The 22,966-nt window shown below is 50.5% G+C and overlaps 1 protein-coding gene and 1 long non-coding RNA gene across 7 annotated transcripts; one reads left to right on the forward strand and one right to left on the reverse strand.

Annotated features, from left to right (window-relative positions):
* Positions 1-2,476: 2,476 nt before the first annotated feature.
* On the reverse strand, positions 2,477-21,700 carry ZNF274 (zinc finger protein 274). 6 transcript variants are annotated; one of them, XM_032487445.1, is made up of 8 exons: positions 21,415-21,700; positions 20,924-20,999; positions 20,029-20,155; positions 19,185-19,280; positions 6,052-6,534; positions 5,382-5,473; positions 4,263-4,389; positions 2,477-3,842 (listed from the first exon to the last, which is right to left on the reverse strand). In XM_032487445.1, the coding sequence occupies exons 2-8, from the start codon at positions 20,954-20,956 to the stop codon at positions 2,911-2,913; spliced, it is 1,890 nt and encodes a 629-aa protein (XP_032343336.1). In that variant the 5' UTR covers positions 20,957-20,999; positions 21,415-21,700; the 3' UTR covers positions 2,477-2,910. The 6 variants fall into 6 exon arrangements, with proteins under 6 accessions (XP_032343336.1, XP_032343337.1, XP_014420389.1 ...); XM_032487446.1 differs by lacking the exon at positions 21,415-21,700 and adding an exon at positions 21,174-21,408; XM_014564903.2 differs by lacking the exon at positions 21,415-21,700 and having other exon boundaries at positions 20,924-21,159.
* On the forward strand, positions 9,453-13,037 carry LOC116665973. Its single transcript, XR_004322820.1, has 3 exons — positions 9,453-9,590; positions 9,706-10,856; positions 12,204-13,037. It is a non-coding gene; the product is annotated as an uncharacterized LOC116665973 (long non-coding RNA).
* Positions 21,701-22,966: the final 1,266 nt, after the last annotated feature.

Raw genomic sequence — 22,966 nt, forward strand, 5'->3', positions numbered from 1 at the left:
GTTCACACTGCACAACTCCAAGGTGCCTCTTAGGTGTTAAGTTGGTGAGAGGCTCCAACTTTCAAACTATAAGTAGGACATCTAGCAGAAGCCTGCAATCCCACCCCAGGCAGGGTGGCAGCCACCCTCTTCTGGGGCTTACCCAAGGACATTGGAGAACCTTGCCAGTGTCAGATGAAAACAGCTCTGACCACAAGATCTACGTCTGGGACGAAGTTTTCTCCCGGATTCGCCGTTATTGGTGGTACCCAGTCATTTGTCTCGTGGTCACATTTCCACTGGAACAAAATGTATTTTGCTACCCCGTGTAGGACCACTCCTCGAATCTGCATCTTCCTAGAGAACCATCAGCTCCATGCCCAAGTTGAGCCACCGGCCTGTTTGATAGACTGCCTCTGTCCCTGCTGAGTCAGCGCAGAACCCTTTCCTCCCCACAAATCCCTTTCTTCTTCCATCTCTGAACCCTGTTTCCTTGCTTTCTTTGCCTTAATTCCTATAATTCTAATTCTAGACATAAACATACACTCCTAATTTTTTAAAAATTTAAAATAATTTTTTAACTTTTATTTTTTTACTGGAAGTACTGAGGATTGAACCCAGGACCTCATGCACACTAAGCACACGCTATACCACTGAGCTATCCACCCCTAACACCGCTAATTTTTAAAGTGTCCCTTGAGGGATTGTTTCAAACTTGACATTAGTAGGTGCTGACATACCCAGATATCATGAGTGATGTTGGAAGTGGTGGCAACTGTGACAAACAAAATCTGTTTTATCCATACAAAGGGGCCGTACAAAGGAATGATATTCTGATGCAGGCTACAGAATGGATGACCTTAAAGACGTTACACTCAGGGCAAGAAGCCAGGCAAACAAGGCCACGTGATTCTGTTTTATGAAATGTCTAGAATAAGGAAACTCACAGAGGCAGAAAGATTAGTGGTTACTGGGGCCGGGGAAAGAGAAAACGGACTGTTCACAGGTCCAAGTTTTTTCGGGGAGCAATGAAGATGTTCTGGAATTATATTGTGGTGATGTGGCACAACCTTGTGAACATACTAAAACACCACTGTGAATTGTATTCTTTTTTGGAGGGGAGGGAGGTCATTAAGTTTATTTTTTTAGCGGAGGTCCTGGGGATTGAACTCAGGATCTCGAGCATGCTAAGCACGTGCTCTACCACTGAGCTATTCCCTCCCCCACCCCTGAATTGTATTTTTTAAAAGAGAGATTAAGCTTAAAAAATTTCTGCTGAGTTAAACCCTAATCTCTGCTCACCTGCACGTGGGCACCTGAACTGGTAAGACACACAGCCAGGCCAAGTCCATCTTCCAGGAGGGCCCTGGTGAGCTGCTGGGCCAGCCCACCCCTCTCTCTTCCTCCCTGAGGGGGCTTCACCTCTTCTCTCTTTACCAGCAGCATTGCTGTCGCCTGGTCATGGTTTCAGCTGATCAGCCTGCTTCTCACGTCACAAGGGAACGGCAGCCCTCAGCATCCTTTATGACCTCATCTCACAGTCACACGGCATGACTTCTGCAGCCAGGCAGCACAAGCCCAGTGGGATTCTGGGAAGTGAAGCCACTGCTCAAGGGAGCAAGCATCTCTACACCACCAGGACTTGGAGAAGAGCTGCTTTTGTTCTCTGGGAAAACAACTCCCTCTCTGGAAAGAACTGCACCTGGCGTAGCGGGAGGCAACAGAAGCCCTGGCGAGTTCTTCACCCCGACGTGCTCATCTCGTGTAGTCACTAACTGGCTGTGGCAGCGACTGAACGTGGTGGAGCAGCTGGGGGCCCTGTGCCTGATCCAAGAAAAGCAGTAGGGCTGCGGGGGGCCTCCCTTCCCAGGCCCCTGTCCTCCTGGCTCTGCCAGGCCTCCAAGGGCTGCTCCCTCCTGCAGGGAAAGGAGTGGGTGCTCACCCCACCAGGCGTGACTGCACCTCACCCGAACCAGGGTGACCCCAGGGGCTCTGCTGAGGCCGCACTCAGCCAGAATGTGCTGAACGTTACATTCAGTATCTGATCCAGAATTTTAAGAAACATCTTAAAATGTTATGCAGAACTCAGAGAGCAAAGTGGAGTTGAGGGACCTGGAGAATTAACTTTATCGTTATCTCCGTGGAACGTAGCATCAAACACACATCCAGTCCTGCTGCCTGGCTGCTTAAGTGGGGGATGAACATCCAGCCAGGAAGGAGTCCCTCAGAAGTGGGGCCGTGAGGCCAGCCAGCATTCCCAGGAGCTTCCAGCTTGCCTGTGGCCCCTAGGCCTCCAGCGGCTCCCCCAGCTTCCCTCAATGACGCCCTAAGGGGTGGAGTCATCCAGACTCCCTCGGAATCTTGGGCCAGAGGGGCTGTGGTCCTGCTAGACCTGGCCTGACAACCTCGCCCTTTTTGCATTAACATTTCTTTTTTGAATTATCAAGGCATTAGTGAAAATATATTTAATTAAATAGGTGGAAAACACACACACAGATCCTACTCCAGAAACATAGTTTATTTATCCACATTCTCTTTTAGCCCTTGTCCTTATACATAAATACTTTCACCACAAATACATCATCAGTGCACAGACTTTTTGGTACCTGGCTTTTGAAACTTACATGATAAGCATTTTCAGGTTTCCCTAACATCACTTTGAACGACCAAGTGAACAGACAAATTAGAACAGCAAATCAACTGAGCAAAAGAGTAGATCTGGTTTTCTGACTGATGTCTTCCTCAGCGGTAACTCCTGCTGGTTTTCTTACTGGCTTGAATGCAGGGCAGTCCCCCCGGTGGTCCTTTGCTCTTGAGAACATCATCACTGGTCGCTTTTTATGTTTAGTTTCGAACCCAACCAGGCCCAGCTCACCTGACAAGGCAGAAACAGGCTGCCAGGTGGTGTCTCCTCCCCCAGCGGCCGGTGGGCTAAGAGGGGGGCTGTTTCCTCCTGCACCTCAGCCCGCTGTGTGTCTTCTGATGCCCTATCAGGTGCGAGCTCTGGGTGAAGGCCTTCCCGCACTTGTTACAGGTGTAGGGGCGCTCGCCTGTGTGGGTCCTCTGGTGCCGGATGAGGTGGGAGCTCTGGCGGAAGGCCTTCCCGCAGTCCCGGCACGGGTAGGGCTTGGCTCCGGTGTGTGTCCTCAGGTGCTGCGAGATGGCTGAGCGGTCGTTGAAGGTCCTCCCGCACTCGTGGCACTCAAAAGGCCGCTCCCCTGTGTGCACCCTCTGGTGCTGCGTGAGGGAGGAGCTCTGCACGAAGGCCTTGCCACAGTCCCCGCACACATAGGGCTTCTCCCCCGTGTGGATCTTTTTGTGCACGGAGAAGTACCTGGGGTTGCGGAAGGTCTTGCCGCACTCGCTGCACCGGCACGCCTGGCTCCCCTTGTGGACTCGGGTGAATGTGATCTGCTGGGCTCTGGGGCTGAGGCCTCCCCCACCGCTGTCCCGGCTCCTGGCCCTGCCGCTGTCCCGGGTCCTGGCCCGGCCACCACCGCCGCTGCCCTGATGACGAAGCTTCCCCCTCTTGAGCCCGGGGCCGCGCCTACACAGGCGTTTTCTCGGAAGGGCTTTCTGGAGGAAGACAGGGCTCATGTTGAGACTTGTGCTTGCCTGAGCTTTGGGGCGTTCGCCCTGCGGCAGCTTCCGAGAGAGGGTTTTTTCCTGAGCGAGCACCACAGGTTTTGCAGCCATGTCCAAGGCCTCTGGGGCCCCAGCCTGCGCAGCGTCCTCGGAGGTGGAGGTGGGGGGCCTGGTGTCCTCCCCGGAGAATTCCTCCACTTTCAGGTGGAGGGCTGGTTCTTCCTCAGGAACGTTGGGTTTTGGAGTTAACTCCTTGCTTTCCAGGGTAGTCGCCCACCCTGAAAGAATGTGAAAGGTGTGGGTACTGCAGAGAGAAAGCCCTAAAGCAGGCTGACCGTTGAAATACTCAGAAGCTGTTTCCTCCGCCCCAAGGGTAGTCCTGCGCCCGGGGAGGGAGACTGAGCAGTGAAGCAGCAGAGGCGCCCTGAGCTAGGTGACAGAGGGACTGGGCGAGCGCTGGGAGTGGTCTCAGCTCTGAGTCCTGTTCTTCTAACCCTCCGGGTTGACAGCAAATCACTCCTGAACTGCCTCTGTCCGTGCAGAGCCCGTCCCTCCAGGTCCACAGTGTTAGCTAAAGGCCCTGGACGGTGCAGGGGACTCCCGAGGGTGTGTCCAGTCCTCACGCCGGGCCCAGAGAAGCTGCACCCCAGACTCAGAGCCCCCATGGCAGCCCAGTCCCAGAGGGGGAGGGGCCTTACCCACAGAGACCAGGTGTCCAAATGTCTCCAGCATCACATCATGGTACTCGGTCCTCTGCGTTGTGTCCAGCAGCCCCCACTCCTCCCTGCTGAAGTCCACAGCCACATCCAGGAAGGTCACTGGTTCCTGCAACATCACACACTTTGTATGTCAGCATGAGGGTCAGGGAGATCTCGGCAGGGACAGAAGAAAGGCTGGCGGGGACATTCCACCTGAGCTCTGTGGGCTGGGGATGCCCCAGCCTTGGGGTCTTGTTTGAAAACACTGACTAGGGTTCGTAAGAGGTCCAGCAGGTCTGTTCTCATGAAACCAGAGTCTGGGCCCAGGCTGGAGGCAGAGCCCGACCTTCACAAGGACTCACAGGTGCCACAGACAAACTGCCTCCACCCCCCAGGCCAGCCACACCCACCCTGGGCATACCCTCTTCTGAGAACAGTCCCTCCTCACAGGTACAGGGGTTGCCTGGGAGTGGGGCGGCCACTCACACTGCACTATAATCAGTCCTTTCCAAGGAGCTGACCAGGACTCTGGGAGGAAGAGGCCTCCCCCCTGGCCCTTTGCCTGGATTTGGGAGGCACGTTGCCCATGAAGGGCAGAGCCCACTTGAGAAGGAAGAGGCTGGAGCCCCTGAATCGAGCTATGCCTGAAGCCTGCCCCAGACCTCTCATTACATGAAAGCTGATAAAGTCACTCCTCTGCTGGAGCCAGATGTAAACCCTGACTGAGATCACCTACCCACCATCACTTAACTGTTCTCTAAGCTTCAACGGTCAGCAAGACAGGGCTGGACCTGTTTCGTCTACACCCCACCTCTGGGTTATTTTGAAGTAAATCCCAGGCATCCGAAGGTCTCCAGCATCACATCGTGGTACTCGGTCCTACTGAGTTTGTTTCAGTCATAAACACCCAAGTCTGCATTTCTGAAGGACGAAGTCTCTCCTGTTCTAACTGGGATCCAGCCATGTTCTGCACATCTGGCCCAGGGCTGCCCCGCCTCCCAAGTGTCTGTGAACACTGGGCCCCTCCTGCTCCTGTCTCTGGAGTTCCTGACTCCAGTGACACCATGGTCTCAGAGGACGCTGGGACCAGAGAAGGAAAGGATGACACCCCACACTCACCTCAGGCAGTGCCTTTGCCAGCCAAGTGGCCACATCGTCCTCCTGCTGAACTGTGGTCTGGGGAGAATCGGCGGGGCCCTGGGCAGGCCGTGCTAGGGGAAGATGTCAGCATGGGGGATCAGCGGTGTTGGCTGGCCACCCTCGGGCAGAGCACAGACAGCACTGACTGTCGGGGACCCCTGGGGCCAGCCCACACTCGCAGCTTGTTCTGTCTGCTCGCTGGGCTTCTGAGGCCATGAGTCCTGTCTGTCTCGGTCACCACCATATCCACAGCCCCACCACGTGCCTGATGTGAGACAGCTGGCCAGAAATATGTACACCAGGGCGACTGAAATTGGGTTTTCTATTGGCTGGGGCTGAGGCAGGGACCCTCGAGGGATGAAAATGAGGCTCACTGCCCACTGGCTTCCATTAGAAACATGCTGTAGTCTCCTTCAAAGATGCAGTGCCAGGCGCCACCCAAGAGTTTCAGTAGCTCTCAGGTGGGACCTCAGACCTTCCATTTCCACAGAGGGGCCCATGGATGAGACCATGCTCAGAGCCCTTGACCCAGGGGCAGTGGCAGTACGTCAGCAGGAAGTGAACACGCAGGCTGAGATGGAGAGGGCACCCTCGCCCCTGCCAGGATGCCCTCACAGAGTACCCTGTCCCACCCCTCTCCTGCACCCACCTTCCTCCTCAGACATCCAGGTCACATCCTCCACCAGAGCTACGGCCTCCTGGCAGTCCCCGGGGTGCTGCGACTCCACCCACAACCGGAGCTTCCTGGGCAGCGCGCCCAGGAACTGCTCCAGCACCAGCAGCTCCACCATCTGCTCCTTGGAGTGCACCTCAGGCCGCAGCCACTGGTGGCACAGCTCCCGTAGATGGACCAGGGCCTCACGGGGCCCTGCCACCTCCTCGAAGTGGAAGCCCCGGAACCTCTGGCGAGCAGCCTCAGGGTCAGCTGGGTGCTTGTTCCCCTGTTGAGTGGGCTCCCTGAGGACGTCTGGGCTCAGGCCCTCATCTTCGGCATAGAGGGCCCGGATCTGGGCATTCCGGGGACGAGCTACCTCCTGGTTCAGTGTGAGGACTTCAACAACCTCAATCTTCATCAGGGGGTTCCCAGTAGGAAAAGGATCGAACTGAGGGGCCAAGTGAGCCTCAGGACACTCTGCAAGTCAAAAGAAGAGCAAGAAAGATGGCCAACAGCATGTGAAAAGGTGCTCAACATCGTTAGCCACCAAAAAAATGCAAATCAAAACCACTGTGAGACACCACTTCATCCTCAACAAGGTGGCTTTGGTGACCACTCACTGATGACTGGTAACAACTGTTGGTGAAGATGTGAAAAAACCTGGAACTCTCGCACACTGTTAGGAAGAATACAGAATGCTGCACTGCTCTGCAAAACAGTCTAGTAGCTCCTCAAAAAGTTAAGCATAGAGTTGTATCATGACCCAAGAATTCTACTCGTAGGTAGACACCCAAGAGAACTGAAAACACCTGTCAACACAAAAACTTGTACAAGAATGTTCACAGCAGCACTATTAGTAATTGCCAAAAAGGGAGAACAATCCAAATGTCCATCCAATGATAAATGGATAAACAAAATATGGTCTACTCACACAACAGATTAGTATCTGGCAGTAAAAAACAATGAAGTTTTGATACGTACTACAGCATAGATGAACCCTGACAATGTTAAGCGAAAGACACCAGACACAAAAAGCTGTATTATATGATTCTATTTCCATGAAATGCCCAAAATAGACAAACATAGAGACAGAAAGTAGATGAGCAGTTTCTAGATGAGAGAACTGAGGGGGATGGGGGGTGATGGGTAATAGCTACAGAGTTTCTTTTTGGGATGATGAAAATGTTTTGAAATTAGATCATAGTGATGGTTGCACAATCTTGTGAATATAGTAAAACACACTGAGTTGTGCACTTTCAAACGGTGAACTTTATGGCATATAAATTATATCTCAACACAGGGAAAAAAAAGGCGGTGGGAAGGGACAGACTGGGAGTTCTAAATTTGTAGATTCTGAGGCATACGTAGAATAGATAAACAAGATTATACTGTATAGCACAGGGAAATATATAGAAGATCTTGTGGTAGCTCTCAGTGAAAAAGAATGTGACAATGAATATATGTATGCTCATGTATAACTGAAAAATAGTGCTCTACTCTGGAAATTGACACAACATTGTAAACTGACTATAATTCAATTTAACAAAAAACCACAGGGGAAAAAAAAAGAAGAGACAGTAAGACCGGTGATGCTGTAGCCATAAGGGGAACAGAGTGTGACCCCACCTCTGTGGGGCCAGGAACGAGGGTGTCTGGGAAAGGAGGGGACTCTGGGTCCTGACGCAAGAATTTGCTGAATAGGACTCCAGGACATCCCTGAAATGCTAAATAGAGCACACAAGCAACAGGAAACAAGAAAGCTCTCTACAACTCCAAGAAGAAACGCTAATTCTAAATGACTTAAGCACTTCAAAAAAAATTTTTTTAAGTAAATAACACAGATTAGGATTTACTTCGTTAGATTTACATTTATAAAAACAGAAATGGAGTGGCTGACATGCAGAGCAAACCTGCACTTTCACCCCTGCTGTTTGAGTTTGTAAGTGGCAAGCACAGTTTTGCCTGGAAAGAAATTTACAGAATGAACTCAGAACATTCACCAAGTTAATCTACGCATGATTGGGGAGCTGTCTGGAGAAGAGGACAGATGACTTCCAAGTTACCCAAGGAAGGAATATTCAGAGACAGGCCAGACCACAGATGACAATATAACTCTGACCCACAACCTTTGTGGCAACAGGCCCAGCATCAGGACATGGTAATGACTTCAAATTTCCCACTTTTGACACCAAGCCAAGAATCTCCAATCACAACCTCCCCCTCACCCTCCAATGAGTCTTCCCACTTCCAGCCTGCCTTGATCTCCACCAAACACAATTATGGTGGCTGACCCCCTGGCTAGACCCGGCTCTGTAAATAGCCTCCCGCTTGTCCTCATTTGAGTTGTCTTTATTTTCACAACACTCACTTCCTGAGCAATGTGGTGAAAGATGGAGTAAAGTGGAAAACACGGGTAGTATTAAAATACAGATCAAGAAAACTGTGAGTCCCATATAAGTATTAAAAAATCAGTACATTGGTTTTAGGGGGATTATGACAATGTAGGAACATTCCTGCTACATGAAGTAAAAAGAAGCAGAACAGGAAACTACGACCGAAAATGAGTCCCCCTAAAACCGAGTTCCACTGTCAAGTTTATGACTAACTTCTGTATCCAAAACTTTATTCCCTTTCTTGTCCCCTCTGACCTCAATCTTGCGCTATCTTGAACACCAATCAACCAGTCAGAAGACCATAACTACTACTATTGGTGTCACTGTTAAAGTGCAAACTCAGGTTATCCCTCTGGAGTAAGATGAGAGAACTAGTCCCCCAGCCATGGCCCACTTGGTCAGAGTCTCGTAAACCAGAAACCACAATTAAGACATGTCACAAAACGAAGATTAACCCCAGCCTCTTTGTTCTTCCCGCTTTAAAAATCCCTTAACTCAAAGACCAAGTTGGAGTGGATCTGAGACTTCTCTCCCAGAAATAAACCCTGAATTTGCTGCAAACGCTCCTTATCAGTTTGGCTTTCTACAACTGGGGCACCCGAGCAACTGCCCAGTTACACCACCGTGGAGCAACTGGGGCTGCATTAAAAAAAAAAAAAAAAAGTTCAGGAAGTGGTATGAGTCAGCGGGTTTTCGTAGCCTCGGCGGCTTCCCAAGCATCTGTCACATCTGCCAGCCGGCGCACTCCTCAGACAGCGCCGGGGGCTGGGCCCAGGGAGCCGGCTTCCGCGTAGTCCGCGGCCACAGCGGACCCCCGGGTCGGCCCCGCCGCCTTCTCCCTACCGCGAAGCGGCCAGACGTGCCACCCTCCCCACAGCCACGACTTCCGGCCCGGGCGGAAGCGCGTCACGCACTCGGCGCACTACAACTCCCAGGAGCCTCCGCACCGAGAACTTCCGGCGCCGCCATGTCGCGGCTTTCAGTCAGCTTCAGGCCCTTGGCGGGAGGGCGGCCGCTCGGGGAGCAACGGGGCTCTCTGCTCCGGCTCCGTCCACTCGCTGTACCCCTCCAACTCCCTCGCGCCGCGGACGCATCCTGGGGCGGCGCCAGAGCCTCCACACAACCCTTCCCGATCTGCAGGTCTTTCCCGTGGGCGACGCGGGGCGGGGGAGCGCGGCCGCTTTCTCCGAGAGCTACGAACCCCCGATTCCCGAGCTTTCGTTCCTCGCCCCTCCATCTTCCCTTGTCTCCTTAGGACTTGTTTTCCCTTCTCCGAGCTTCCTGATGACAAACCTCGGCTCGGCGGCGGCCTCCACGGACCTCACGAGTGTCGCCCGTTGCTGGCGCGCGATCCGAGGAGTGAGTCAGCTCGGGGTCAGAAGTCGCCCTGCGCCGGGTGGGGCTGCCCCGCTACTGGCCTTGGGCGCTCCAGGGTTGAAAAACGGGTCCTGGGCCATGCTGTCAGTACTCGGCCGCCGCCAGTCACTCCTTTCCTGCGTTTAAGACAACTTTTTCCTTGATAAAAATCATGACAGGGATCTGATATCCCATTTCCAACCTCTTCCTCCTAGCCCCTCCCAAAAAAGCTTTTCAATTAGTCACTGGAGGGCTTGCCTGTCCCAATTCATATCTGCCAGTATCTTGAGCATTTCATTGCTTACTGTTGCTTGGGATTTCTGGAGGTTTATCTGCTCCCCCGCACCCCTCCACCCCACCTCCCCGCGCCAATCTTGATTTGAAAGCATAGTTCACTTTTCTTTCAATTACAGCTCTTAAGGAGTGAAACTTCCCTCCAAGGGTAACTCCGGAAGCCAGGGATAGGAATTTCCCGGAGTCCCAGAAGCACTGGCCTGAGAAAGAACCCTGATATGGGATATGTGGGGGGCTCCCTAGAGACTCCCTGCTCGGCCATAGGCACCATTCTGAGCAATCATGCATGACACTTAAAAATGATTCTCCATACTGCTTCATAGCTTTTTAGTTTCTGAAATTTCCGTTGTGTACTTTTTTGGTTAGTTATTTTCATTCAGTGCTTTATCCCTCAAAAAAAAAAGTTGGGTTCTGTTTATTTCAGTTTATCCCCACTACTCTCACTTATTTCTAAATACTTCTTCTTTAATCTTGGTCACATATTTAGTTCTTCTTGTTCTTGGGGGTACCAGGTCCTTTCTCAAAATCTTGCACTGAATGCTCACTCAACAAATGTTAATGCACTGTTTTAATCAGTACAGCGTGTCTGGGTTTGGATGTCGGAGCTCTGCAGATCTTTTGGGCACTAAAAGCCCAGTGTATCCCACACTGAGCTCTCCCTGCTGTAGCAGCCCTTTAGGTGGACACTGGTTCTGCAGTTATCATAAAGCACCTACTGGGTGCTATGCCACACGGCCACAAGCCTGGAAGCCCGTGGTAAGTGTCGTTCTAAGCAACTCAGTCCTCTCTCCTCTCATGGACCACTCCCCGAGCCCCTAAGGTAATCCTCACTGCTGTCTGTTCCAGAAAAGTATTCACCCACTTGAGAGAAAAATGAAAGCTAGGTTCATCAGCTGGCAAGAAACTGGATCTTCAACTTACTGGGGCAGGTCTGACTGACCCACCTGCCTGGGGCTGCAAAAATTGATCAGCTGCAGCTTGAAGGGCCAGCTTTCAACCCACCAGCTGAATAACCCGGCAGGGAATTTGGGCCATTTAGTCCCCTCACCTGTAACTTCCTGTCCAGCTAGCAGGCTGTTACACAAATTAACTGAGCCTTTGGGCGAGGGGCTTAATCCTTCTAGGCCTCAGTTTCGTCACCCGAAGTGCTCAGGGGCCCACAGCATGTAGTAAAGGCTGATGGGAGCTGTTTTCTTCCCTCATGTTGTCTTTGCTCCCTCCCTTCCAGGTAGACTCTCCCTCATAGTGCTCAGTTTCCTAGTGAGCGCTGATGGACTAACCAGGTACACTAGGGCTACCGTCCACAAGTACAGCAGTAACCAATTACAGTGACCTTTCACCAGCTTGCTGGGGCAGGGTCGGCTCCCCTCATCCCTGCTGCACTGCACTCTCCCCTGTCCTTCTTCCTCCTCTTCCAGGAGGCCCTGGCTCTCCACCCTGTCTCCTCCCTTCCCCATCATGCACTCCTCTCCTCTGCTGAGCAGCCTTCAAACGTGTCCCCTCTCCCCTGCCCTGGACCACCGAGACGCACACCCAAAACTCCTAAGCCAGGCTGAGGGGAGGGTCTGCCAAAGCCGCTGGCAATCATCTTTCCATCAGCCAAAGTCTTTGAATCAGTAGTGGTAGCCACCATTTCAGAAAGGCCCCCAGGACCCGGGCTTTCACATCACCACACCCCACTAAGCCACCGCATCCAACCTTTACACAAAAGAAGTCCATACTGATGGGCAAGGCTGGGACCCCTGCCCAAGGCCACACACTGGGGAAGGTAGCAGCTGGGATCCAAACCCTGTTCTTTTATGCCCTTCACACCAGAGAGGGCTTCCCACAGCCACCATCCTACGTGTCCTCCAACAGCCCAAGTGTCTCGTCCAGAGATTAGTGTACTTGCCACCTGCCTGTCTGACAGATTTCCTAACTCCTTCACCTGGTCCTCCCTGCCCTCCTCCAGCTCACAGCTCAGATGTCGTCACCTCATAGCTGTCTTCTGCCCATCCATGTTTCCCCACTCCCCTAGAGATACCCCATTGCTTTATTTTTCTTCATAGCACTGATTGCATCTCCAAGTACCTGGTTCAGTAATTCTCTCTCCACCTTCCCTAGAACAGCAGTGCCCAGTGGAAGTTTCTCTGAAGGAAATGTTCTAGATCTGCACTGTCCAACACAATAGCCATTAGCTGGAGGTGACCGGTGAACATCTGAAAGATGGCCAGTGCGACTGAAGAACTGGACTGGTAAGTTCATGTTAGGTGGTTTACATTCAGTCATCCACACATGCTAGCAGCTGCTCTGGAATGAATGCAGGCCAGTGCCTGGGGCCCTTCCACCTTGTTCATCGTGGTGACTCACCCCTGCAATGGTGCCTGGCATCTTGGCAGGTGCTCAAGCAATATTTGTTGACAACACAGCTTCTAAATGCCTTGGTGAACAGTTCACAAGACACTGGGGCCTTTTAGCCTTCTGTCTAAATCTACCAGGAAAATTCAAATTCCAGGAAATCTCAATGGCACTGTAATTGTGTCCCACCTGTCAGCACAGGAGTATGGGTGCTGCTACAAAGTTCCCGTCTTTCACTTGGGAGCCCAAGCCCGCCAAGGGGTAAGAGGACACGTGGTTACACCCCTACCTGCTTCTTCTCAGACCAGCCAGGTCAGGGACTTGCATTCATAGGTGACAATGCTCCAGTAGCATTTCCCTGGAGGCTGCTGGCTGGATGATTGCAGGCCTTAAGGGGCTCCATATACTCTAGCCTTTTTAAGCCCTTAAAAGAAGTCACTGCTTCTACTTACTCAAGTCTTCCACGCCCTCGAACGTAACTTTCTTCTAAAAGAGCCTGCACATTCCGTAACAATTTATTCTTAGGTTCTATTTCAAAAAAGTATTGTTAACAAAGTCTTTCCTTCATCTGTGTTAAATTGGTTAGTCCTGGTATAAACTAAAGCTGTTAATTTCTGTCTTTTGTAATCTCGTGCAGCTGCTCAATTTTATTTAACTATTTTAAAGGATTTGCTTTTTGTTTAAACAAAGTATTAATTGTTAATGAGCTACAGATAATTTTTCCTTTTCAGTATTTCTCTCATTTTGTGCTTTGGGGAGAACAATGCTATTATACTTTGTAGAAAGAACCTGTTAACATAGAACCCTGTGTTCTGTCATTTTGAATAGCTCCTGTTCCACGAAAACTGTCCTTTAACAGAAAGTTGGAACATATTTTATTTATTCTCTAATCAAAGCTGGTTTTGTATTCTGTCTATCCAGAAAATGAGCTCTGGGATTCTTTTTTTCTTCTTCATTTCTGACTCATTTATTCCTGCTTTTATTTGATCATTTTTCTCAGGATTTTTGTATTTCCCCCCCTCAAATGTTTGAATCAAATACTTAGTTCATTTATTTTCCTTCTTATTCAATTAAGAGTTAAAGCATTTCAGGCCTTGAAATTACTCCAGGGACTATATCCAGACACCAGGGAGAGTGGTCCACAGATCAAGGGATAAGATTACATGGGTCCTAGGGAGCAAATATATGGATGGTGACAGAGAACAAAGTATTCCTGAATAAAGACTGCACCATACGTGACTGCACCCTGATAGATTGGATTCCTGCCAAAACATGTTTGATAAGTCACTCAAGATTCTACTCTTTACTCAGTCCCCAAGGCTGTGACCCTTTCAAAGTTCCTTGAAGCATTATCTCAAGATTTCCCTTTATCATCCCTTGTCTACCCTCTTGTCTCAGAGCCTGGGCTAGACTCCAGAGCCTCCTCTTTGAAGATGTCCTCTTGTCTCTTGAAATTTTTTCAACCATTTATTCACTCAGCAGTTTCCTGAGCTAGAAATTCACTCACTGTCTTAACTGGGAACATCGAAGGGAAACTGAAATGAGAATGCCTGCTCTCACCCAGGCTACGTGAGATTTGTTCCAGCCAGGTCAGAAAACAGAACCCACAACAGAAAAACAGGACCTGTTCTGCTATGTTTGTACAGCTGGTCTCTAATATCTGACTGTACTACACCACTTCACATGAGGGACTTGGGCACTCACAGATCTTGGTATCTGTTGGGGTCCTGAAACAACCCCCATGGATGCCCATCCTTATGGAGCAGTATTGTGTAGTTTGCCCACTTTGTGACCTAACTGGTGTAGAAACAGGCTGAGACATCTGTTCATCCTTACTGTTCAGTGTGGGTCTCTGCAGTGGAAGCTTTTCTAATGTTCTGTCAAGTAAGGTGAGGGCTGAGGCTAATGACGTGCCCCCATAGATTACATCGAGAGTCAGCTCTCATATGAGTCCTCTGATGCTGAACGCGGTGAGGACTCCTACTGAATGGCTTCTTCAGTGGGTTCTGTGACTCCTGAAGCCTTCTTAACACTGATTACATTCTCTGACATCTTGCAGTGTGACACGTGTGATGCTGAAAAGAGCTATTCGTGAAACTTCCATAGCAGTCATGTTCCTGTGATTGCAGAGTTCTCAGATGTAACTATCTGGTGTAACTTTTACAAATTGAATACAACTGGAATTTCTTGTCCAGTATGAATTCTCTCAAGTCGGACTGTATCAGGTCAGAAGCTGTTCCTGCTATGACCATATCCCTGGGATTTCCCTGTTTGAGTTCTCACGTTAAAAACTCATGAAAAGGACCTATTCCGGGTCTCTGCGTGTACATCTCCTGTGTGAGCCTTCTCTTAAAGGCTGAGCTGAAAACAGGCTTTCTCACACTAAACATTTATTCAGTCTTGTTTTTGAAAGTCATCCTTTGTGTAAGACAACGGATTTCCTACATCACCAACACGTTTGCTTTACAGCCGGTGCCAGTCCTCTAAGACTACACAAAGGATGAAATCTTGAGAAGAATTCCCTTCTCTTTCTCCCAACAAAACAATCTTCTTGCACAAGTTATTTTTTTTACTAATGTCTGTGCTAATTTGAAAGTTGCCACATTCATATTTGCAGGGCTCATCTCCTGCTTAAATTCTGGACAAGTCAGAAAAGTTAAGTGTCCTTCAGGCTTTCCTATAATCATGACCTTCAAAATAGTGTCTTCACTCCATTGCTGTCCTAACGAGTACATCTAGATTATGTCTCGAGCTTTCCACCCCAACCACACATGGCAATGCTTTCTTTAAAGAAAACTGAGAAGGCTGAAGATTTGAATACCAGCAAATATTTCTCCACATTCCTTATCTTCACAGCATCTTTTCAAATTAGTGCCTGCTTGAAGATGAATACCATTTCTTAAGCATTTGCCCAGTTTCCCTTCTATTTAAACCAATGCCTACGTGCCATTTTTGCTGTCATGGAAAGCTGGAGACACCTGCCAGCTGAGCTGCACCAGAGGCCTAACTTTCTTTCAGTCCCAGTTCTCTGCACTAAGTAGGGGCTCAGCTACACGCATGCCGGAGAAAAAGACCACAGCAGAGACAGCTGTTTTATCTAAGAGTAATGCAGCTGTTCCAAACACCTGTGGTCCCCGTGATTTATGTCAGACAGGTGCATTCAACTGGCTGCACGGACCTCTCCTTGGGTGTTTCTAACTCCCCTCATTCCTACTTCATTAGCAGAATCAGTCAAGAATCTAAGTGAAAGCTCCTAGGTAGTTCTTTGTACTGTTCGTGTAACTGCTTAAAATTATTTCCACATAAAGATAAAAAACAAAGAAAACCTGTTTGCACCCTTCAAAAGTCTATGCCTTTACCAGACTTCCCATGTCACTGACTAATGCCAGAAATTCAGAAGTAGTAGTATCTCTTCTTTATTGTATTTGAAGAATGAATTACTGGGACAAAAAAAAAAGAATGTATATAGTAAATACATTACAAAGAACAGTCACGGGACATCCCTGGAAGCCTTCACCTCTGGGCAGTTCTTGGCAGACTCCTTTCCTTTGCGTTCTTGGGTCAATTACTCAAATAGCCTCACGGAACCCACCTACGAATGGGGAGAAGCTGGGCAGCAACGCTACTGCCCTCAGACCAGGTGTTGCCACCTCCTCCCCAGGCCCCACCTGCTTCCCCCTAGCCCGTCCACCTTCACAGCCAGCGTGCTGTGAAAAGCACACCACACACCTGCTCGATGAAGTCGAACTTCCCTCACAGAGAGGCCCTGTGCGCCCGGGGGGGACTCCTTGCCCTGAATGTGCCGAGCCTGCTCTGGCTCCCTTCTTGCATCACCCCAAGCGGTGTTTCTGCACTGACGTTCTCACCACTACCCTTACATGTCTGCAGACTTCTTCTTCAGGAGTCGGCTTAGCTCGCACCCAGTGTCCCCTAACCACCTCCTCGAGACTGCCTCCCCGCTGCCCCTGCTTTACACCACGTCCTTTCTCAGAACTCACCACTGTTTATCTCGTTTACACGGGCTCATCTGTGTAGCTTGTCCGTGGAAGCTGTCACCTCCCAGACTACGGGGTCTACAAGGCAGGGGTTGTGTTAGGTGTTCGGCTTACTACCAAAGTGCGTATTTTCCCCCCTTTTTATACAAATATCTGAGTTAAGAGAAGGGGAGGCAGTGGAGGGAAACAACGCTTGAAGTATTCTTTGTGACACGGCAGACGTGTTAGGTGCCTTCACCTCAGGCCGGCCTGCAGGCCTCATGAGCCACCTGCACGTGGTCTCTGGGGCACCACCCTTGAATCTCCTGTCACCTGTCAAGCTAACTCTCCTGACACATGCAGAACCACAGGCGCCCACAGCCCCCCACGAGCAAGATTTAGGAAACTACTAGATCATCCAGAAGTGCATGGCTGTAAAGTCTGTCCACACAGGACACAGGACTTAAATTCCAGAAAGGAAAATACTCATGTTGAGCCATCAAGCTGAAACATGGGAGTCCAGAAAAAGGGGCCAAAGAGTCATGGAGACTCTATGCTGTGATGGACAGGTCATCATCGAAGGTGGGGCCAGGTGTAGCTTTCACAGCTGAAGGCTGCAAAAGCAGGTGGTTCCAGTCACCTGCGTCAGAGCACAGAGAACAAAGGAAGGGAGGACACCCAGTTTTCTTTACCAAGTCAGCACACTCTGGTATCGAAGGGTCCAAAGATCACAGGAAGAAAAAGCCCACCAGCCCCCCCCCACCTAATTTATGAATACTGACGGAGAAATTCTAAAAAGTAAGTTGACAGACGCCAGCAACATATTACAACAAGGGCATTTCTAGGATTACGTCACTGTTAACTTTTCAAATGAGAAAATTCCCACGATCACCTTGGAGGGCTCGGGAGGGAGTAAACTGAGGCTACTACTAACTCTCGTTATTAGAAAGGGTGAGACGACTGTGTCTATCTGGTCAAAGTTGACTTGAATCAGCAGATTCCAGCATGCTTGTCAAAACCCCGAAACTTTCCCATTTTAAGTTTCAAAGACACTCGAATCTTCACACTCAGCTCAGGGTTTTGGAAGTACCAGCTATGATGAGTGTAATTACATGACTGTGCAAAAGAAGTAACATAATAGTATAACTGCCCCCACATTTACACTTGCCAATTAAATGACTTTGTACTGAGAAAATTAATGAGAATCTAACAGAACGGTTACAAATAATAAGGGAATTTAGCAGTATGACAGATCCCTCTGCAACAGCTATGCAAGACTGCAAGAGCGGATTAAGCTGGGCCGGTTAACTGCACCTACAGTGAATGCCCCACAGCACCTAGAAGTCCTGAAGGGCACTGAGGTGAGCAGACCCCTTTGTACATCTGAGACCAGTTCTGCTGCATCAAGGAATTTCTAAGTCCAATTTAATGTAATACACATTCTAACAGAATTTTCTCCATAAACCCTGACAAGCTGATGGTAAGTGTTCTCAACTGGTTGAGAACTAAATAGGTGTGTCTTTTTTTTTTTTTTTAATAACGAGAGGAACTACCATTTACCCAAGTTTGTTATAACACCACAGTAAGCACAGCAGTGTGGTGTTTAGTCAGAGACAAACCAAAGGAGCTTAAGGGGCCAAGAAGGCCTGCACACGATGCTAACTACGGGAGTTAAGTCCGTGAGAAAAATGGCATTTCCAATAATCAGAACAGAAAAAGGTATGGAAAATTGGGCCCCACACCTTACACATGAGGAAAGTCCAGTTAAATGGAACAACCAAACCGAAAACACATTCAAAAGAATATCAGAATACAAGAAAGTATCTGGGCGCTCTGCCTATGTATGACGTTAAACCTAGAATAGGAATGGAGACAGATTTGAAAGGAAAAACACCTGAAATCATAAAACATCTTAATGGAGACTAAAGATAGAAGATATATGTTGGTCTGGTATTTGCAGTATCAAGATCCATAATATATAGTATACAGAATCCCCCCACACACACAAAAAAGGGGAGAAAAACATAAACTCACAAGGAAAAAATACAAATGAACAGAAAATTATGAAAATACATGTAACTTCAAGAGGGAAATGTGAACTAAACTGAACATATCTTTTCCCATCAGATCTGCAAACCCAAAAAGAGGGCTTAAAGTCACTGGCGTCTTAAGCAGAGGAAATGAGCTGCCGTTCTTGCGCAGCTAGATGTATTTTAGAGGATTTCAGACAGCAGTTCCTTGCTACCAGATTTTTTTATCACTTAAACTTGGTTGATTCCAAGTTCAATGTCTAGAAATCCTACTGACAAAAAACCATCCTGAATGTGCAAAACAATGGATGCGAGGAAGTTTTTTTTCCCGCAACTTGAATGTCCATCAAGAGGAAAACATCAAATGTGGATTAAGCTACATTTGTTAAAATGAACAAAGCAGACCTGACTCTGAGTCTGGTAACACACCCATATCATAAACGTATACCCACGAGTGTAAACATATTTACAAAATCTGGTCAGCAACACACCACTTACTGGTGATTCTGTGAGAGAAGGGCAGTAGACAATGAGTGAAGCAGGGTGAGGGAGCCCCTTCTGCCAATCTGGCACCAGCAACAGGTTCGCGTTCAACCAAGTGTACAGCCCTGATTCAGAGTCCACAGCTGCCACCACATCACCCCGCCAGGGGCTTTCCCATCCCCCTCCTTTTCTAAGATACTAGTTCCTGACTAACCAGTCAGCCCGTTCCCTGCCAGGACTCCCATGTGCCTGGATCTCACCTGAAGAGGTGTCTTGAGGAATTCCTCTCTCCACCGACCACAGCTCTTCCTCCTCCTCTAACTGAGATACCACATCTGGCTTGGAAAGCTGATGTTCTGCCCAAGGGAAAAGAGACAGGGCTTGGGGGTCTGTGTCCGCTGTAGCAGCGCTGTCCCTATGGTCTCCCCAGCTAGGCAGGACTTCTGGTCCAGGGCCTTGCTGATAACCTCACCCATCCCCTTTGCCAGCTGCTTGCTTTCCTGGACTCCCCTGCCAGTGAAAGAGGCAGTGGGCCCCGGTTCTGGCCAGCAAGACACAAAGGGAAGTTTGTCAGCTGGGGGACTCAGGCCTTTTTCTTTCTCAGTAAATGTGACAGCTGTAAAAAGAGAACTATCTAGGGCTGCCCCCTCCCCTTCTTTCCTCATGCCTGGAACATGGACATGGTGCTTGGCATCACAGTCATGCATCTACCAACCTAAGAATGGGAAACTTCACATTAACCACAGAGAGGTGGAAGGGATCAGGGTCTCTGATGATAGTCCTGAGCTGTGAGACACTGACACCACATTCTTTGGAATTCTTGTTACAAAAACAGTAAACATCCACTCCAGCAGCTGAAAATATCCCTGACAGACCCACCTCCCTGGGATAGACCCCTGGGATAGACTAGGTAAAACTTCAGAAGTTCCACGTGAAGTTGCCCTTTTCCTGTGGGTACAAGGTAAAGCCCTCTCCCTCAGGCTTCAGGGCCTTGACACTTGAACTCGGATCCCTGCAGGCTGAGCCCAAGCAGACACACACTTCAGAGGCACCACATTCGTGCTGCAAAGCGCAGATCTTTATTGACACAGAAACCATCCTTACCCACTGAGACCAGGTTCCTGTAGTTCTCCAGCATGACCTCCCTGTACAGGGACTTCTGTTCGAGGTCCAGCATTTCCCACTCCTCCGGGTTAAAACCCAGGGTCACATCTTCAAAGATCACTGGTTCCTAAAACCCACAGGTGCCTGTTCAGCCAGGGCCTGCTGTCACCCATGCTGACAGGAGGGGGAGGCTGACTGAGCACGTGCAGGAACAGTCAGCAAGATGAGCTGAGAGCATTCCAGGTGTCTCATGAATTCCTGCGTCTGTCAGGACCTGAGCAAACCCAAGCTTGACCCTATTCAGTCACAGCAAGGAGGACAACCCATGAGGCCATTTCAGAGAATAAGGTTCTTCATTCTCTGAAAACCTCTCCATTTCTTTTTAACCTGGGAATTTCAACACTGGTGTCAGTATGTGTGCCTCCTGCTAAGGAACTGAGAGGGTTGAATCATCACCTCCCAGCCTGCAGCCCCGCCCTGCCCCGGCAGCTGCCCATTCGACTTCTACTCCACCTGTCAAGGAGCCATCCTTCTCTCTCATATTGCCCAGTGACTAAGCTTGAATGCCAAAGTCGCTGTTGAAATCTAAGCCTGACGCTGCTTAGACCAGTCAATACCTTCCTCCCCCCAACACCCCTGTTTAAAGGATAAGTTAGAATCCCCGTTAATTTGACCTGTATTCTAACCGTCCCCTTGGAAAGCTAAGCAACTTGCTGTTTCTCCACCCTCTAGGGTCTCTCCTTCCCAGCCAGCCCTCCTCCCCTCCCCTCCCTTCCCCGAGATGCTGCGTGGCCCAGGGACATCTCAGAGGAGAACGTGTCCCACCACCACCACCCGGCTCCCCCTGCTCCCAGACTCAGGGGTAGACTCAGAAACTCACAAAGCCTCTACTCACAGGAAACCAGGCCGTCGGAAGCCCGGAGGCCATACCTTCCTCTTCCTCGACGTGTCTCGGGGCAGTGGGCAGAGTCCTGAGAAGGTCGAATAAGGGAGGTGGGAGGGGCGTGAGGGCTACGCGGAGGCCCCCACCCGCCCCCATCAACTGGAAATGACAGGTCCGTCCCTCCACCTCGGAAGATGCCCTGAAGGGGTTTCTCCACCTGCTCTCGAACACACCCAGAGGGCCAGTGTCCCACCCTCCTTACCCAGAGGAAAGCGGCCACCTCCCCGCCCTGCACGCGCCCGGAGGAGGTCGGCCCGCCCTGCGTCCTCTGGGCCCCGAGTCCCCGACTCCTACTGCCCCTTCCGGCCGCACGGCGGAAGGACGGCAGGCAAGGCTGGCTCTGGGCTCCTGCGCTTGACAGGGTAGGGGCCGCGGTCGGGAGCGCCCGGCTACCGGCCCTGGAACACAGTCCCCGACGGGCGTGGATTTCGCGCCACACTCACCCCGCGCGCGGCGTACAATGGCGCCCGTCGGCCCGCGGTGAAGTGCGTCAGCGCGCCGGCCCGAACTACAACTCCCAGACACCCCCGCGCCGCGCCGCGCCCGACCTCGCGGGCGGCGGCCATCTTGGCCGGCCAGCGCGGGGCTGCAGGCGAAGCCCGGGCGGCGGAAGGGAGCCCTCGGCGGTCTGGCTGGGCAGGTGGAGGCGTCGGTCCGGGGCCGTCAGGCTGCGGGGCCCCAGCATGTGTGTGGGCGACGTCGCAGACCGGGAGGGAGCCATGCCTCGCCAGGAAGGCGACCACGCATGGGGCAGACCGGAAGTGGGGGAGGGGCGGGAGGGGCGGGGCGAGCTGGGGCTCACACCCAACGTAGAGGGGGAGGGTCGGGCCGGAAGTGTGAGGGGCGGGGCTAAAGGCCTCCCAAGTTCCGGGAAGAAAGCGGGGCTGAAGGTGAGTCCACGTCTAATGGAGAGGAAGAAGGGGCGGGCTGGGGAGCCAGCAAGTGTTCTGGAGGCAACACTGAAGTCAGCCCCAGGTCTTGGGATGGAAGGAGGAACAAGTCGGCCTGGAAGTGTGCAGAGAGCGTCCTCCAGGACAAGGGAGGGGAGGCATCAAGACTAATGTCCATTCAAGTTGTGGGGAGAAGGGCAGGGTAAAGTGGACCAAAGGTGCAAGGGTGGGGAGGTTCCCACGGTAAACCAGAGCTGGACGGAAGTTAAAGCGGTGAAAGCAGATTTTACTCAGAAAACTGTTGCAACAGGGGAAGGATGACCCCAGGGTGGAACGGAGCAGCTGAACTCAGTTCTCAAATACAACCAGAACAGGTGGGGATTTATGACCAAGGATTGGGGTGGGAGGGGGACGGCGTAGGTATTGGTTAGAAAATTAGGAAGAGGAGACATCAGGTCTGAGGGGATTCTGGCTGAATCAAACTAATACGTTTATAACTGGATGCAAGTCAGGGTGATGGGATGTCACCTGGGGGAGAGAGTGGGATGAGGGGTTTGATCAGATACCAAGAGTAGGGAACTCTTGATAAACTGACTTAGGGTTCTTGCTAAGATGGGATTCCAGGAGGAAGTACACGCATGGGCCTTACTGGGGAGAAGGTTCAGGGTAACCTGGCTAAAATTGGGTTAAGCAGAGTCATTGTCAGGGAATTGGAGTGGGCTGGACAGGATCCTCTGCCCGGTGTCCTCTTCTGTGAGCGAGGTGCCCATGTCTAGGAAACGGGAGAAGTCTGTCCCTGCCTGGGACCTGGTGTGTTCTGTTATTCCATGAACCCAGAGCACTGTCATCTTTCTTGGACGCCCAGGACGAAATATTCTCATATCTTCCTCAGAGGCCAGCATCTGGTGTCCTCTCATCTTCCAGGTCAGGTAAATCTTGCAGATACATAATAGAGAAAGAAACTTGTCATTAGAAAAGGTCTTAAGAGTTTAGAACTGCAGAAAAGGCATTGTCGATAATTTATGAAAATGGCTGGATAGCAACAATAAGTTTCATTTCAATTGCAAAGTTTAATATGCACTTTTCTTCTCTTAAAATACTCCAT

This window comes from Camelus ferus, chromosome 9, assembly GCF_009834535.1.
Source record: "Camelus ferus isolate YT-003-E chromosome 9, BCGSAC_Cfer_1.0, whole genome shotgun sequence".
Classification (NCBI taxonomy): domain Eukaryota; kingdom Metazoa; phylum Chordata; class Mammalia; order Artiodactyla; family Camelidae; genus Camelus; species Camelus ferus.